The sequence below is a fragment of the Megascapheus bottae genome, chromosome 3 (assembly GCF_031878675.1).
Source record: "Megascapheus bottae isolate mThoBot1 chromosome 3, mThoBot2.hap1, whole genome shotgun sequence".
In the NCBI taxonomy this organism is placed as follows: Eukaryota; Metazoa; Chordata; class Mammalia; order Rodentia; family Geomyidae; genus Megascapheus; species Megascapheus bottae.
In genome coordinates, this window is record NC_143511.1 from 58,505,398 (window position 1) to 58,519,269 (window position 13,872).

At 50.3% G+C, this 13,872-nt stretch overlaps 1 protein-coding gene across 1 annotated transcript; it reads right to left on the reverse strand.

The window, feature by feature from the left end:
* Positions 1-4,092: 4,092 nt before the first annotated feature.
* Positions 4,093-9,777, reverse strand: Aqp3 (aquaporin 3 (Gill blood group)). The gene is made up of 6 exons (XM_090329121.1): positions 9,631-9,777; positions 6,606-6,732; positions 6,121-6,258; positions 5,505-5,623; positions 4,792-5,009; positions 4,093-4,703 (listed from the first exon to the last, which is right to left on the reverse strand). Exons 1-6 carry the CDS (start codon positions 9,736-9,738, stop codon positions 4,535-4,537), a joined length of 879 nt encoding a protein of 292 aa, XP_090185247.1. The 5' UTR covers positions 9,739-9,777; the 3' UTR covers positions 4,093-4,534.
* Positions 9,778-13,872: the final 4,095 nt, after the last annotated feature.

Consider the following 13,872-nt stretch of genomic DNA (forward strand, 5'->3'; position numbering starts at 1 on the left):
GAGAGAGAGAGAGAGAGAGAGAGAGAGAGAGAGAGAGAGAGAGAGAGAGAGAGAGAGAGAGAAGAGACAAAAAGAAAAGTAAAATGAGGGGGCCAGGAGTTTGGCCTAGTGGTTAAAGTGCTTGCCTAGCATGCACAAAGACCCGGGTTCAATTCCTCAGTACCACATACATAGAAAAAAGCTGGAAGTGGTGCTGAGGCTCAAGTGGTAGAGCTCTCGCCTTGAGAAAGTCCAAGGACAGTGCTCAGGCCCTGAGCTCAAGCCCAGGACTGGCAAAAAAAAAAAAAAAAAAAAAAAAAAAAAGAAGAAAAGAAAAGTAAAATGAGGTCTTCCAAAGGGCAGAGGAGGGGCTTAATGCAGAAAGGACAAAGATAGATATAAGCAGAATCTAGGTCAGAGGCCTGACTCTGGGGGTTTCCAATATGTTAGCCACTTGCCCCAATATGCTAATTAAAGAGAAGAGTAGTGGTGAAGGATTGAGAAAGTGCAGTAGAAGAGGAAGCATTCCATCCCAGGTTCCAGGTGCAGACCTGAGCTTCAGTTTTTTTTGTTTTTTTGTTTTTTTGTTTTTTTGTTTTTGCCAGTCCTGGGCTTGAGCTCAGGGCTTGAGCACTGTCCTTGGACTTTCTCAAGGCCAGAGCTCTACCACTTGAGCCTCAGCACCACTTCCGGCTTTTTTCTATGTATGTGGTACCGAGGAATCGAACCCGGGTCTTCATGCATGCTAGGCAAGCACTTTAACCACTAGGCCAAACTCCCGTCCCTGAGCTTCAGTTTTAAACAGAGGACGAATTGGAATGGGACAAGAGGTATGTGTAATTCAGCAGTCCCAGGCCAAGGTGTTCTGGAAGATGTATCTCCAAAGAGCCTTGTCACATGAGAAAGTTGGTGCCTAGGGGGTGGGGGGAGAAGTGGGGGCTCCTACTCTGGTCACACGTTGTTCTTGTTCAATCCTGTCTTCCCATTCCTGGAATTTGCAGTGACTATAGCAGAGACTGCACAATGGAGACAGAGATGCCAATCTTTTCTCCTGCTTTTGTTACCCTTTGAACATTTGCCCAAGTGAGGAGTCAGTGCCCTTCCCAAAAGCAGTTTCCAGGGGCCGGGAGTTTGCCCTAGTGGTAGAGTGCTTGCCTAGCATGCATGAAGACCCGGGTTCGATTCCTCGGTACCACATACATAGAAAAAAGCTGGAAGTGGTGCTGACGCTCAAGTGGTAGAGCTCTAGCCTTGAGAAAGTCCAAGGACAGTGCTCAGGCCCTGAGCTCAAGCCCAGGACTGGCAAAAAAAAAAAAAATAGCCTTCAGGGGGCTAGGAGTTTTGCCTAGTGGTAAGTGTTTGCCTAGCCTGCATGAAGACCTGGGTTTGATTCCTCAGTACCACATACATAGAAAGAAAAAAAAAGCCAGAAGTGGTTCTGTGGCTCAAGTGATAGAGCTCTAGCCTTGAGAAAACCCAAGGATAGTGCTCAGGCCCTGAACCCAAGGCCAGGACAGGCAAAAACAAATAAACAAACCAGCCTTCAGCCAATCACTGCTGGCTCACACCTATAAACCTAGCTGGTGAGGAGGCTGAGTTCTGATGATTGTAGTTCAAAGTCAGCTCACTGAGACTCTTCTCTCCAATAACCCAACCAAAAGCCAGAAGTGAGGTATGGCTCAAGTGAATAGACTGCCAGCTTTGAGAAAACAACAACGAAACAAATGAACAAATAAATACCACAGGGACGGTTCATAGGCCTAGAGTTCAAGTTCCTGGACTAGCGCCAAAAATAAATAAAAACCCTTAACCCCTACTTCCCTACCCATCTCTAGTTCTGAATGAGAAGCCATGAGGGGACTTTTATGGAGTGTTATCATGCAACTTATTATCATATAACTTGTCATTGTGTTGAGTCCTTTTTGCATGACTTCTATTATTTCCTCTCGCCCTTGTCCAAGTCTCAGAGAAGGAAACTGAGGTTCGGAGAAAGAATGTGAACATTCCAAGGTCACAAGGCTTGAGTGAAGCCAAGCTGGAGGTGGAATCCAGGCTCAACTCTCCACTAATCGCAGCACAAAAACGTTTCCCATCATGCCCTGGGCTGACTAATCAGGACCAACAGCAGGATTTGAGAGAAAGTGATGTTGGGCCTTGGGCTTAGGTGGGGTGGGGACACCCAGGGTGGGACCAGTGGGACAGGAATGAAACTTTGCAGCCACATTCTCCTCCCAAGCCTTACCTTTCCTCCTCACCTTCCCTCCGGGTCTGGTAAGGGGACACTCCCTCTGGCACAGCATTCCAGACACGCCTCTTGGGAGCTAAGCACTAGGAAGGAAGAATTTCTGTCTCTAAGTCTCCCATATCCCATGTCCACCTCTCTGGTCTTTGTTCCGGCTGTATGACCCTGTGTCTGCCACCTACCCACTCTGAGTCACGGTCACAGTCATGATCCTCTGTGAAGGGGCTGAGGCACAAGAGCTAACTTAGCCTTTAAAAAGCATAAACCTGTGAACTTGACATTGTTCTGGCTCCCATGGGGTTAACTCTGCAAGAGAGCTTAGGGAGCAAGGAGCAATGCCTTCAGTGGCATGCCTGGTGAAACTTAAGTCAGATCCAGGATTTAAAAAGAGTTAAAAAAAAAAATGTGGAAATGAGAAGAGCCTCTGGACTCAGGTGTGCTAAGCCCCTTGTGTTCTGGTGACAGAGCTCATCAGGACGCTCATGTGTGCAGGGGTGCAGACGTGCCCAACTTAAGAAATGAAGCAGAGGCAGGATGGGGGAGGGGAGGTGTTCTGGGCATGGGCCAGTGAGCCTAGATGATGGTGCCAGATTTAGGGAAGAGGGAAGAGCCAGTGGCTCACTCACATCTGGCATCCTAGCTACTCAGGAGGTTGAGCTATGGGGATCATGGATTGAAGCCAGCCTGGGCAGGAAAGGCTGTGAGAGACTATTTCCAACTAACCACCAAAAAGCTGGAAGTGAAGCTATGGCTCAAATGGTCAAACACTATATCCTTGGGTGAGGAAAAGCATAAATCTCAGGAACAGTGCCCAGATCTAGATTTTTCAAGCCCCAGGACAAGCACAAAAGAAAAAAGAAAAAAAAAAGATTTAAGGAAGACCTACTTCCTGGAGGAGAAGGTATTAGGCAGACTAGGATTCTAATAGAAAAATATGAGGAAAGGCCCAAAATAGGAAAACCCATGAGCACATAAGGCAGGCTAGGCTAGAGTGGATGGCATAATGAAGAGGGAGTCAGAGACAAGGGCAGGTCCTAGAGCACAGAGATGCTGATGAAGGGCTTCCCTCCCCCCTCCCCTCTTCAGTCATGGGGTTTGAACTCTGCACTGTCTCTGAGCTCTTCAGCTCAAGGCTTTGCTCTACTCCTTGAGCCACAACTCCACTTTTTTTTTTTTTTTGCCAGTCCTGGGGCTTGAACTCAGGGCCTGAACACTGTCCTTATGCTTTCTCAAGGCTAGAGCTCTATCACTTAAGCCACAACACCATTTCCAGCTTTTTTTTTCTATGTATGTGGTGCTAAGGAATCGAACCCGGGTCTTCATGCATGCTAGGCGAGTACTCTACCACTAGGCCAAACTCCTGGCCCCTACTTTCAATTTTTCTGGTGGTTAATTGGAGATAAGTCTCATGGACTTTTGTGTCTTGAATAGCTAGGATTACTGGCTTTTGACTGTCTCCAGGTGGTAGGTACCCTGAAAGAGCCCCAGGGTTCCTTCTGGGATTGTGCAGACCAATTGGCATTCAAACTTAGATGCTAAAGGGATCATAGCCAACCTCAGGCTGGGAGGCAGTGGAACAGAATAGCTGTGGGCTGCAGAGGAGAATACAGGTTCCTAGACACACAAAGAATTCACTCCCTCAATTCTTTTCTGGGCAGCTATGCCTAGAAGGTTCTTCTGTGTGTGGGCTTCCAGCCTGCCTTCATAGGGTGATATGTGACTACAGGAACTAAGAAGTCCAGAATGATGGGAGCTGGGAGGCTAGATTCCTAGGTGGGCACCTAGGAATTTGTAGCCAGATACAATGAAGCTCCTTAACTGACCCCAGAAAAATAGTAGAAGAACCAGAAAAATATTTGCACACCTGAAAGTTTAAGGCAGATATTTTATTTTATATATAAAAGGGGAAAAAAGTATATTCTTGAGAAGGGTTAAAGGAGTAGAGACTTTTTAAAGAGGAGTCTCTCAACCCCAGTTCCTAAGATTGTAACATCAGCTATATATACTTTAAAAAAAAAAGCAAACATGAAACTTATGACCTGGCTTGCATGCACACACACACACACACACACACACACACACACACACACACACACACACTACTGTTGCTCATTCTTTCCCTTTGGGAGACAAAACCATGTCTGGCCCTACTCCTTTCCCACCCAGGCTCCCAGTGGTAACCTAAGGTCTATGGGACAGAGTCCAGTGGGAATCCTAGAGGATTCCAGGGGGTGGGGTAGACAGGGAATCATGAGGGGCTCCCGCACAGTCACTGGATGCTCAGGGAGCGGGGAAGGGGTGGAGGCAGCCCCCTCAGATCTGATCCTTGTGCTTCACATGGGCCAACTTGACGTTCTCCTCCTCAGCCGCTGGTGGGGGCTGCTCCAGATGGCAACCGATCATAAGCTGGTACACAAAGACACCCGCAATGGAGCCCAGGAGCGGCGAGACAATGGGCACCCACCACCAGTGCCGGCCGGTCCTGGGAAATAATAGACACGTGTCACCTGCGGCAGGTGGCACAGGGAGAGGAGAGACAGGCAGAGAAGCCAGGTATACATTGTACTCACGTGAAGACTCCAGAGCCCCAGCCAGCGAGGGCTGTAAAAAGGCGGGGACCGAAGTCCCGGGCAGGGTTGACAGCGTAGCCAGAGTTGAAGCCCATGGAGGTGCCAATGACCAGGACCACCAGGCCCACTGTGAAGGCTTCCAGGCCTCGGGGCACAGGGTTGTTGTACGGGTCCACAATGGCCAGCACACACACAATGAGAGAGGCTGTACCGATGAACTAGGGAGTGGGAAAGACAGAATGAGGGGCAGCTCCCCCGACCCACCCTCTCATTCCTGCCCCGCTACAAGCTCCTTAGAGCCCAGTCTTAATCAGGTGCCAGTGGCTCACGCCTGTAATCCTAGTCACTCTGGAGGCTGAGATCTGAGAATCCCAGTTCAAAACCAGCCCAGGCAGGAAAGTCCATAAGACTCTTTCACCACCAACAAACTGGAAATGACGCTGTGGCTCAAGGTAGTAGAGTGCTAGCCTTGAGCAAGAAAGCTCAGAGACAGCTCCCAGGCCCTGGGTTCAAGGCCCAAGACTGGCAAAACAAACAATAATGGTAATAATACTTCAGTGGGAAGCTGCATGTTGTATAAGGACCTGCCATCATGTCCTGAGACTGGGGTCCTCACAAATGGAGAAATCCTGCTACACAGAGTCCTGTTCCCCACCCAGTCTATGAACAACCAAGCTCACTTGTTCCTCTTACACACACGTCCTAGTTCATACCTGGTCGAAGAAGCCATTGACCATATCCAAGTGTCCAGAGGGGTAGGTGGCAAAGATGCCAGCTGTGCCATTGGGGCCCGAAACTATAAGCACATTGTCGGCAAAGTTCCAGATTGCATCTGGTGACAAATCAGACCCAGCGTAAGTGAAGGCAAAGGCCTCCCAATCCCAGACCGCCACACGATAAGCAGAAGCTGCTGTGTTCCTCTGGGGCACAGGGAGGGTAGGGTGGAGTGGGTGGAGGGCCTGACACTGCTGAGGTTGCCCAACTCGTTTCTCTCCCCTTGTGCCCCTCACCTTGAGCCAGAGCATGAATGAATGAGTCATGAGCCCTGGGCCCGGGCAGGCCCCATCTGTTTGTCATCAAAACTCCTAATGCCGAGCCTAGGAGTTTGGCCTAGTGGTAGAGTGCTTGCCTGGCATGCAGAGACCCGGGTTCAATAGTGGTAGAGTGCTTGCCTGGCATGCAGGTTCAATACCTCGGTACCACATGCTATGGTTCAAGTGGTAGAGCTCTAGCTAGCCTTGAGAAAGCCCAAGGACAGTGCTTAGGCCCTGTGCTCAAGCCCCAGGCAGTCAAGGTCCATGGAGGCTGGATGGAATGGGACATGCTTACCGTAATACAGCCCAAAAACAATCCCAGCACCGAGGAAGGCACCCAGTGTCTGAGCCAGCGCATAGATGGGCAGCTTGATCCAGGGCTCCCGTGCCAAGAAGCACATGGCAAAGGTCACAGCTGGGTTCAGGTGGGCCCCTGGATGGAGAAGAAATAGAATCTATTATCCATAGCGGATCACAGTGCTGAGGCGGGGCACCCTGTGTATTTTTCCTCTCTAGCCCCAGCAAGAAAGGTTTCTTATACACCAGCCCAGCTGGATTACATAACAGGCCAGCTCTGATCACCTCGGTCCTGAGGTGAGAGTTGAAGGCTGCAAAGGTCAAGTCTCTTCTGCACCCTCCTCTCCTAGGAGCCCATTGCTGAGGCCATGGCTATGACCCATCCTTGGGTCATATTAGAGGAGCCCCCCCGCCCTCTTCAATGGGATATCTCAGGGGAATGCTGTTAAGGGACCAGGACTGAGGGTGGGATTCAAGTCTTACCGGAGACCTGGCCAGCTACCAGGATGCCCAGGGTGACAGCAAAACCAAAGGCCAGATTGATGGTGAGGAAACCACCATGGGTGCCTCGGCTGAGAACCACCTGGGCCACAGAGCCACAGCCAAACATCTGTGTCAAGAAACAGAACAAGGCAGAGAAGGTTAGGCCTCACTGAGGGCCTTTAGCTTCCCAGAGGGAATGAGTGAAGCCAACAACCTCACCTGCCACTACCAAGAGGCCTAGAAGTCCTTCCTGGAATCCAACCCAAATCCCTCCAGCTGCAATTACACACCCCAGAAATAGGATCCGTGCTTTCTGTCCCTTGGTAATCTACCCCAGTACTATGGGAGGGACTGGAAACAGGTCTGTCGATGAGTCCAGAAAATGGTTCAAACATGTTCTTCCAATTTTTCGTTAATCTCAGGAGAAGGCAGGTGAAAAGGAAGAGCTTTTGTTGTAGCACAGCTTCTGCCCTGGCATTGTAGGCGTGGTGCCTAGTGATGGGAAGCACTCCCTCACCCCTAACTACCCAAAGGAACGCTAAGACTGAGGATGGCATGGATGAATGAATGGAGGCCAAAATGAAGTTGAGCCTGCTTCCTCTGGTCCTAGGAGTTACAGCCCCTGGCTTTCACTATATTCAGCGCCTCATACTGGACCTGTCTGACTCTTCTGCAGTGCCTCCTGACCTCAGGGGTCCAAGTTTCCCATTCAAATTTGGAGGTCCTGAATGCAGGCATGAGAGTGGCTCTCTCATTAGCCCCAAACTGGAACCCAGGAAAGAGAAAATGGGATCCGTGAAGAAAACAGAAGTTCCTGATGTGGCAAGCCCAGAATGAACTGTTAGCCTTGTTCAAATGGGAAAGCACCCTGCACCAGCCATAAAGAGCAGTTACTCAGACCCCTTCTCCCAGCACCCACCAAAGTGGCTCCAGGCCAGCCCTGAGTCTGCGCTCCATTTCACTGAAGGTATAAGCTGGGCAGGTGCTGGCGCAGGTGCCGGCGCAGCCAGTATGTCACAGGAACTGTGCTAAGATCCCTGTTCAATCTAATAGGTCAGAGCCTGTGTTCTGGGTTGTTAAGAATGTTGATTATCATCTCCCCAACCAAGAGATAATGGGGAAGCTGGAGGTGGCGATGCAGGACAAAGGTGTACAGGCAGGTGAGAGCAAAGATCAAAAGAAGTAGGGAGGGGAGGCAGGCAGGTACTCTGAGGTTTGGGGCATCCTGCCCCAAGGCCAAGCAGGTCTCCTCAACTGCCTGAGGCCCAGACTTGGCTTCATCCCAGGAGGCCTTGGAGGGAAAAGCTGTCAGAGCCAGTTTCACCACCTCAAGGCTAATCTTCCTCTTCCTTCTCCACCCCCACCCCACCACAAGTCCTTGGTCATCACCCGCCCTCCCCCAGTGGTAACTCAGAGAAAGGGGCTTCCTTTACCCCAAGATCAACCCCAACTGTGCTGTAGGCCCCAGTTCCTCAACACAGAGCAAACAGGGAGTTCTGAGCTTTTCCCAGAGGGGGTCCCCCAGGCCTGATCCTTTCAGTTCAGGCTGTCCTTAAAGTTCTGCTTTTCACCAGCACCTGATGCCTCAGCCACTTGAACCTGAAAGCCCAGCACTTTCCTTTTGTGGTCAGAGATAAGCCAAAAGATCCTGAGGCTCAGCATAAGGACTGACTGCACATTTGAGGAGAGGGGTTGGGCCTAGGCCTTGGGGGGAAGGATGAGGAGGCTGGCTTTTTTTAAGAGCCTGTGAGAGATGGCTTCCCCAGTCCTGGAGGCTCCAAAACAAGGTAGCGTGACTCATGACATGAGAAGGTGATAGACCCCTTCCTCTACTCCCTATCTGGCCTGCAGGAGAAAGGATAGGGCACTAGTCCTAGAAAGCCAGGGGTGTGCTTGGGTCCTCCTTTTCCATAAAGCAGACCTGCCCCACCACCGCCATTTGAGGTAGGCTTCTTTAAGTCCTCCTTGCTCCCCTCATTTAGCTTCCTGGTCCCCCAGGACTGGAGCAGAGGCTGGAAGCCTCTGTAACACACCCACAGCGATCTAGCAAGTGAATGCAGAGGAAATGCAGAGTGTGACCGCAGGAGCCGACTGAAAAAAAAAAATCAAAGTAACTAGCACAGAAAATGAAGACTCCATCAAACCCAGGAAGCTCACACACTCACAGGCACCTCGCAATCCAGGATGAAACTGGTATAGCAGAGGAATGACTAGAACTCAGAAGAGATCTGGGCAGGGAAGCCCTTCTTTCGGAGGACCTATAGCAGGAGAAACTGAGGCAGGAGAGTGGAGAAACTCAAAACGCCAGCGATCTTCTGCAAAGAAGCTGACAGCTTCTGTCTGGGTGAGTTGACAGAGCCCCTGCGTGGCACAGCCTCCGTGTGAGGGCTCAACTTCCTTCCACCGCCTTCTATCCTAAATATTTCTTTTTCTTTCTTTCTTCCTACTTGGTTATTTGCTGTCAATGTGGCCTGCGCCCTCTGCCCCCACCAGAGCCAATCGTCCTCACTTCACTGCAACTTTTGGACTTTTAGAGGCTTAATTATTCATTAAGTCATTAATGTGGATCCAGGGACCCACATAACCTAATAGAGGTCCATTTGTTTCTGTCTTCACTGCCCCCCAGGGCTGGGGATACCGGCAATCTGGGGGGAAGCTGTAGAAGAAGGAACAGGCAGAAGTTGGTGGCTCCGAACTGCAGGGGTGACCTCTCCCCTAGCTTGTGGCCTGTGCCACCTGGAGGAGGACAAAGGTGCCGGCTGTCACTGGGAGAAACAGCTGTCACTCCTGCAGTCAGAGCCAAGGTGGCTGGAGTTTGAATGGGGTGTGTGTGTGTGTGTGTGTGTGTGTGTGTGTGTGTGTGTGTGTGTGTGTGCAAGCTTGACCCTCGGGGTTCATTCAGCCTGGGAAAGCCGCTCAGAGCTGTCTTGAGACCGCAGCCGCACGGAGGAGCAGCGAATTGGGGTGCAAAGGGGTCGGGGAGGGGGGACGTCGAGAGAAGGGCTCCAGGGCTCCCTCCACTCACCACGAGGATGAGGGTCCCCAGGCACTCTGCCAGCGCCTGGCGAAGCAATCGGTAGCGAATGTGCAGCATCTCCCCGCAGCGGTTCACCAGCTCCTTCTGTCGACCCATGGCTGGGCAGGCGGCGGCGCTGTCCGGTGGCGGGCGGGAGGGTGCAGAGAGCGGTGGCCCCGACCTGCAGCGGGCGCCCTCTTATAGGCGGCGGCGAGGGAGGCCGGCCCGCCCTCCGCACCCCGCCCGCCCGCCCGCCCCGCCGCGCCCTGGGGGAAGGAGAGGCCGCCACCCACCACTTAGCCCGGGGGCTCCCGTGGGGGACGCTGGGGGAGGAGAGCTGGTGCTGGTGGAGGGGGGTTGAAGGGGGGACGCATAGGGGAGGGAGAAGCTGAGGGCAGAGAGGGGACTGTGGAGATGTGAGGGCCAGGGCATTAACTGTGTGCGGGGTCAGGAGAGAGTACACCTGCCCAAGAGTGGACACCCAGGAGTAGGGGCCTGTAATCCTGGCCACACAGGAGGCTGAGATCTGAGGATCGAGGTTCAAAGCCAGCCCCGGCAGGAAAATCAAAGAGACTCTTATCTCCAATTCACCACCAGAAAACCAGAAGTGGCACTGGGGTGCAAAATGGTAGAGTGCTAGCCTTGAGCAAAAGAGCTCAGGGACAGCACCCAGGCCCTGAGTTCAAGCCCTGAGACACACACACACAGGAACCCGGGGGTCTTCCATCAGGAGGCAGAAGAAAGTTGTGAGACCCAGATGAGCAGAGATACTCTGGCAGTCCAGACCCAGGTGAAGCACATATGACAGGTGTGCTGAGTTCCAGAGCTCCCAGGCCCTTCTCCTTGTACTGTGAGAACATGTCAAGTGTTACATGTGGTAGTTAATCCACTATGCCCACAGCTGCATCCACATGGCACGTGTCCTGGGCGCCTGATCGTACTTGCTGGGCACTCCTCATGGCTGGGCTGAGCGCGCACGTGTACCTGGCCGTGCTGCTCTCATGCCCCAGAGGCTGAGATGCATTGTCCTGACATGCCACATGCTCTGTCTTGCCAGCAGAGTTCAGTTCCAGATGTTTTTAACTCTCTCCTTCCCTACTCTTTGATTTTTTGACCAAAAGGAATCTGTCTTTTAAAAAGAAATTGAGCTGCCCCAAATATGGAGAGAGTTGTAGACAATTTGCTATCTTTTTTTTTTTTTTGAGTTAAGGTGTCAGTATTAAGTTTCAATTCCACTGATTCAGCCTTGTGAGTCCTGGGAATATTCTAGGCATGCTTGGCAGGTAACATCCCCTGTTAACATTCCAGGCTTTTTATGACTCTTCTTCTTTTTAAATCTTCTGCAGTGAGAACCCAGGCTCTCACACATGCTCTTCACAACTGCATCACTCAACTACAGACTCAGTCTTAGGAAATTGAGCAGGAGGTACAAAGCCCTAGGTTTGACTCCCTAGCCCAAAAAGAGAAAAAAGAGGAGGAGGAAGAAAAGCAAAATACTAAGGAAAATGAGGCTTGATAAGTTGGGCCCTTTTCCGTCAGGGCTTTACAGGGAGTAAAGAACATGGCTTCACCTCAGTTTTCCATAGCAGTTCATTTGTTTTATGCCAGGCCTTTAGCACTGTCCCTGAGGTTTTTTACACAAGACTAGTGTTCAGCTCCACTTTTGGCCTTTTGGTGGTTAGTTGGAGGTAAAAGTCTCACAGACGTTCCTGTCCAGGCTAGCTTCAAACCATGATCCTCAGAGCTCTGCCTCCTGAGTAGCTAGGATTACAAGTGTGAGCCACTAGTACTTGGCAGAAACTACATTTTTGAGAGGGCTTTGGTCCAGATGGGCTAAGGGAACTTGGGAATGTGTCCACTGAGAAATGACTGTCAGAAATGAGAAATGTCTTAGAGGCAGTTCATACACAAAGAGATGCAATACATATAGGGTACACTCACACTCATGCATATGTGCACACATATACATATCTAAACATCCCACTCCCGCATATCTTGCAGTAACACGCTTGCCTATAGACACAGCTCTGCTGACATAATTATAGGATTTTGCTGAACATCATTGACTCATGCCTGTAGTCCTAGCTACTCTGGAAGCTGAGATCTGAGCATCATGATTCAAAGCCAGCCTGGGCAGGAAAGTCTGTGATGGTTTTTTTTTTTTTGCCAGTCCTGGGACTTGAACTCAGGACCTGAGCACTGTCCTTGATCTTTCTCAAGGCTAGCATTCTACCACTTGAACCACAGTACCAGTTCCGGCTTTTTCTGTGTATTTGGTACCAAGGAATTGAACCAAGGGCTTTGTGCATGCTAGGCAAGCACTATGCCACTAGGCCACACTCCAGGCCCTGTGAGACTCTTATCTAATTTTAACCATTAAAAAGCCTGAGCCAGGCACTAGCAAGCACCTCATGCCTGTAATCCTAGCTACTCAGGAAGCTGAGATCTGAGGATTGCAGTTTGGAGACAGCCCAGGCATAAAAGTCTGTGGGACTCTTATCTCCAGTTAACCACCAGAAAACTGGAAATGGAGCTATGGCTCAGATGGTAGAGCACTAGTAGCCTTGAGCTGAAGAGCTCAGGAACAGATCCCAGGCCCAGAGTTCAAGTCCCATGACTAACAACAACAACAAAAAAAAGCCAGAAGTGGAGCTATGGCTCAAGTATTAACCTTGAGCAAAAAAGAGTACCAGCACAGTGCCTCGTCCCTGAGTTCAAGGCCTAGGACTTGTATCATATATCTATCATATATAAGTATAGCATATATATATATATGTGTGTGTGTGTGTGTGAGAGAGAGAGAGATATATTAAATATATACTACACATATATTATATGGAGCTTCTCATAGCCCTTGGCTTAGGCTCCCCTACCTCCTGGGCTGGGAGGCCCCATGGTGAATCAGAGAGTCATCACTGAGTTGCCTGCCTGCTGGCTGTATTTCTAACCCGTGACTCAGAATCAGCCTTAGACGCTTGGTGCCAAATCCCCAACCACAGGTTGTGAGGATGGGGGAACACCCGCTGCTGGGCTCCTTCTCTGCTCCCCACCCTGCAGTGTGCTTCTCAGTTCCTCATTTACACAAGTGGGCCTGAAAAGGCAACAGTGGGCAGGAAATCCTGAACTCAGAAAGAAAGTGGGAACGCCAGCCTACAGCCCTTTTTTCACCCTGCCCTATTCTAGGCCTGCTGGCAGCAGAGATTGGCCTAGAAAGCAAAGCAAAGGAGAAAACTGGGATAGTCTATTAGCATTCCTGTGTGTGTGTGCACTTAGATCACATAGGAAAACTATATAGCTCGTGCCTATAAGCCTACTCATGAGGCTGAGATCTGAGGAGCATGATTTGCAGTCAGCCTGACCAGGAAAAACCCTAAGACTCTCATCTCCAATTAACCACCAAAAATCTTGAAGTGGAACTGTAGCTCAAGTGTAGAGTGCCAGGCCCTGAGTTCAAGTCCCAGTACCAGCACCAAAAAAAAAAAAAAGTTCTAGGAAAGGACAGATCATACAAACACAATCATTGATGTGTGATGTGTATATTTTGTCTACATTAACTGCACTCATTTGTACTCATCTATAGATCTATGTACCTGTATCATCCATATATGTGTATGTATGTATGTATTTTGTAGGGGACCAGTCCTGAGGCTTGAACTGAGGGCCTGGGCACTGACCCTAAGCTTCTTTTGCTCAAGGCTAGCTCTCTACCATTAAGCCACAGTCCCAGCCCAAGTCTGCATACATCTTATCTGTCTGGAACCCTGGGGCAGCAGCTCACCAGTTGTCATCTTTATGACCCCATCTAGTCAATGCAACTCCACGGCAAGGCACATAGCTTAGGTTTACATTTCAGTATCATTGTTCCCCTAGCTCCCTTATCAGAACAACTTACAGGACCCTGGCCCTATGTACTCCTGCCAAGCCCATTCATAAACAGGTGTATACACATGTGCACACATGCTTATCCATATGCCCCTTTGAGGGAGCATTGGTGTTGGAGCTGGGAAAGTACAGACGGGTCAGTCTTCGTGTTTCAGGTCCCTGCCTGCCTGGAGGAAGAGAAGGAAACACTGCTTTCTAAGAGCTCCTTAGTCCCATCAGCTTTTTACTTTTTTTTCTTTCTTCTTCTGAATTGCTACTGCATCTTGAACTCAGTGTCTGGGCACTATCCCTTAACTTTTTCTGCTCAAAGCTGGTACTCTACCATTTGAGCCACAGCTCCACCTTCTGCTTTTTTTGATGATGAATCAG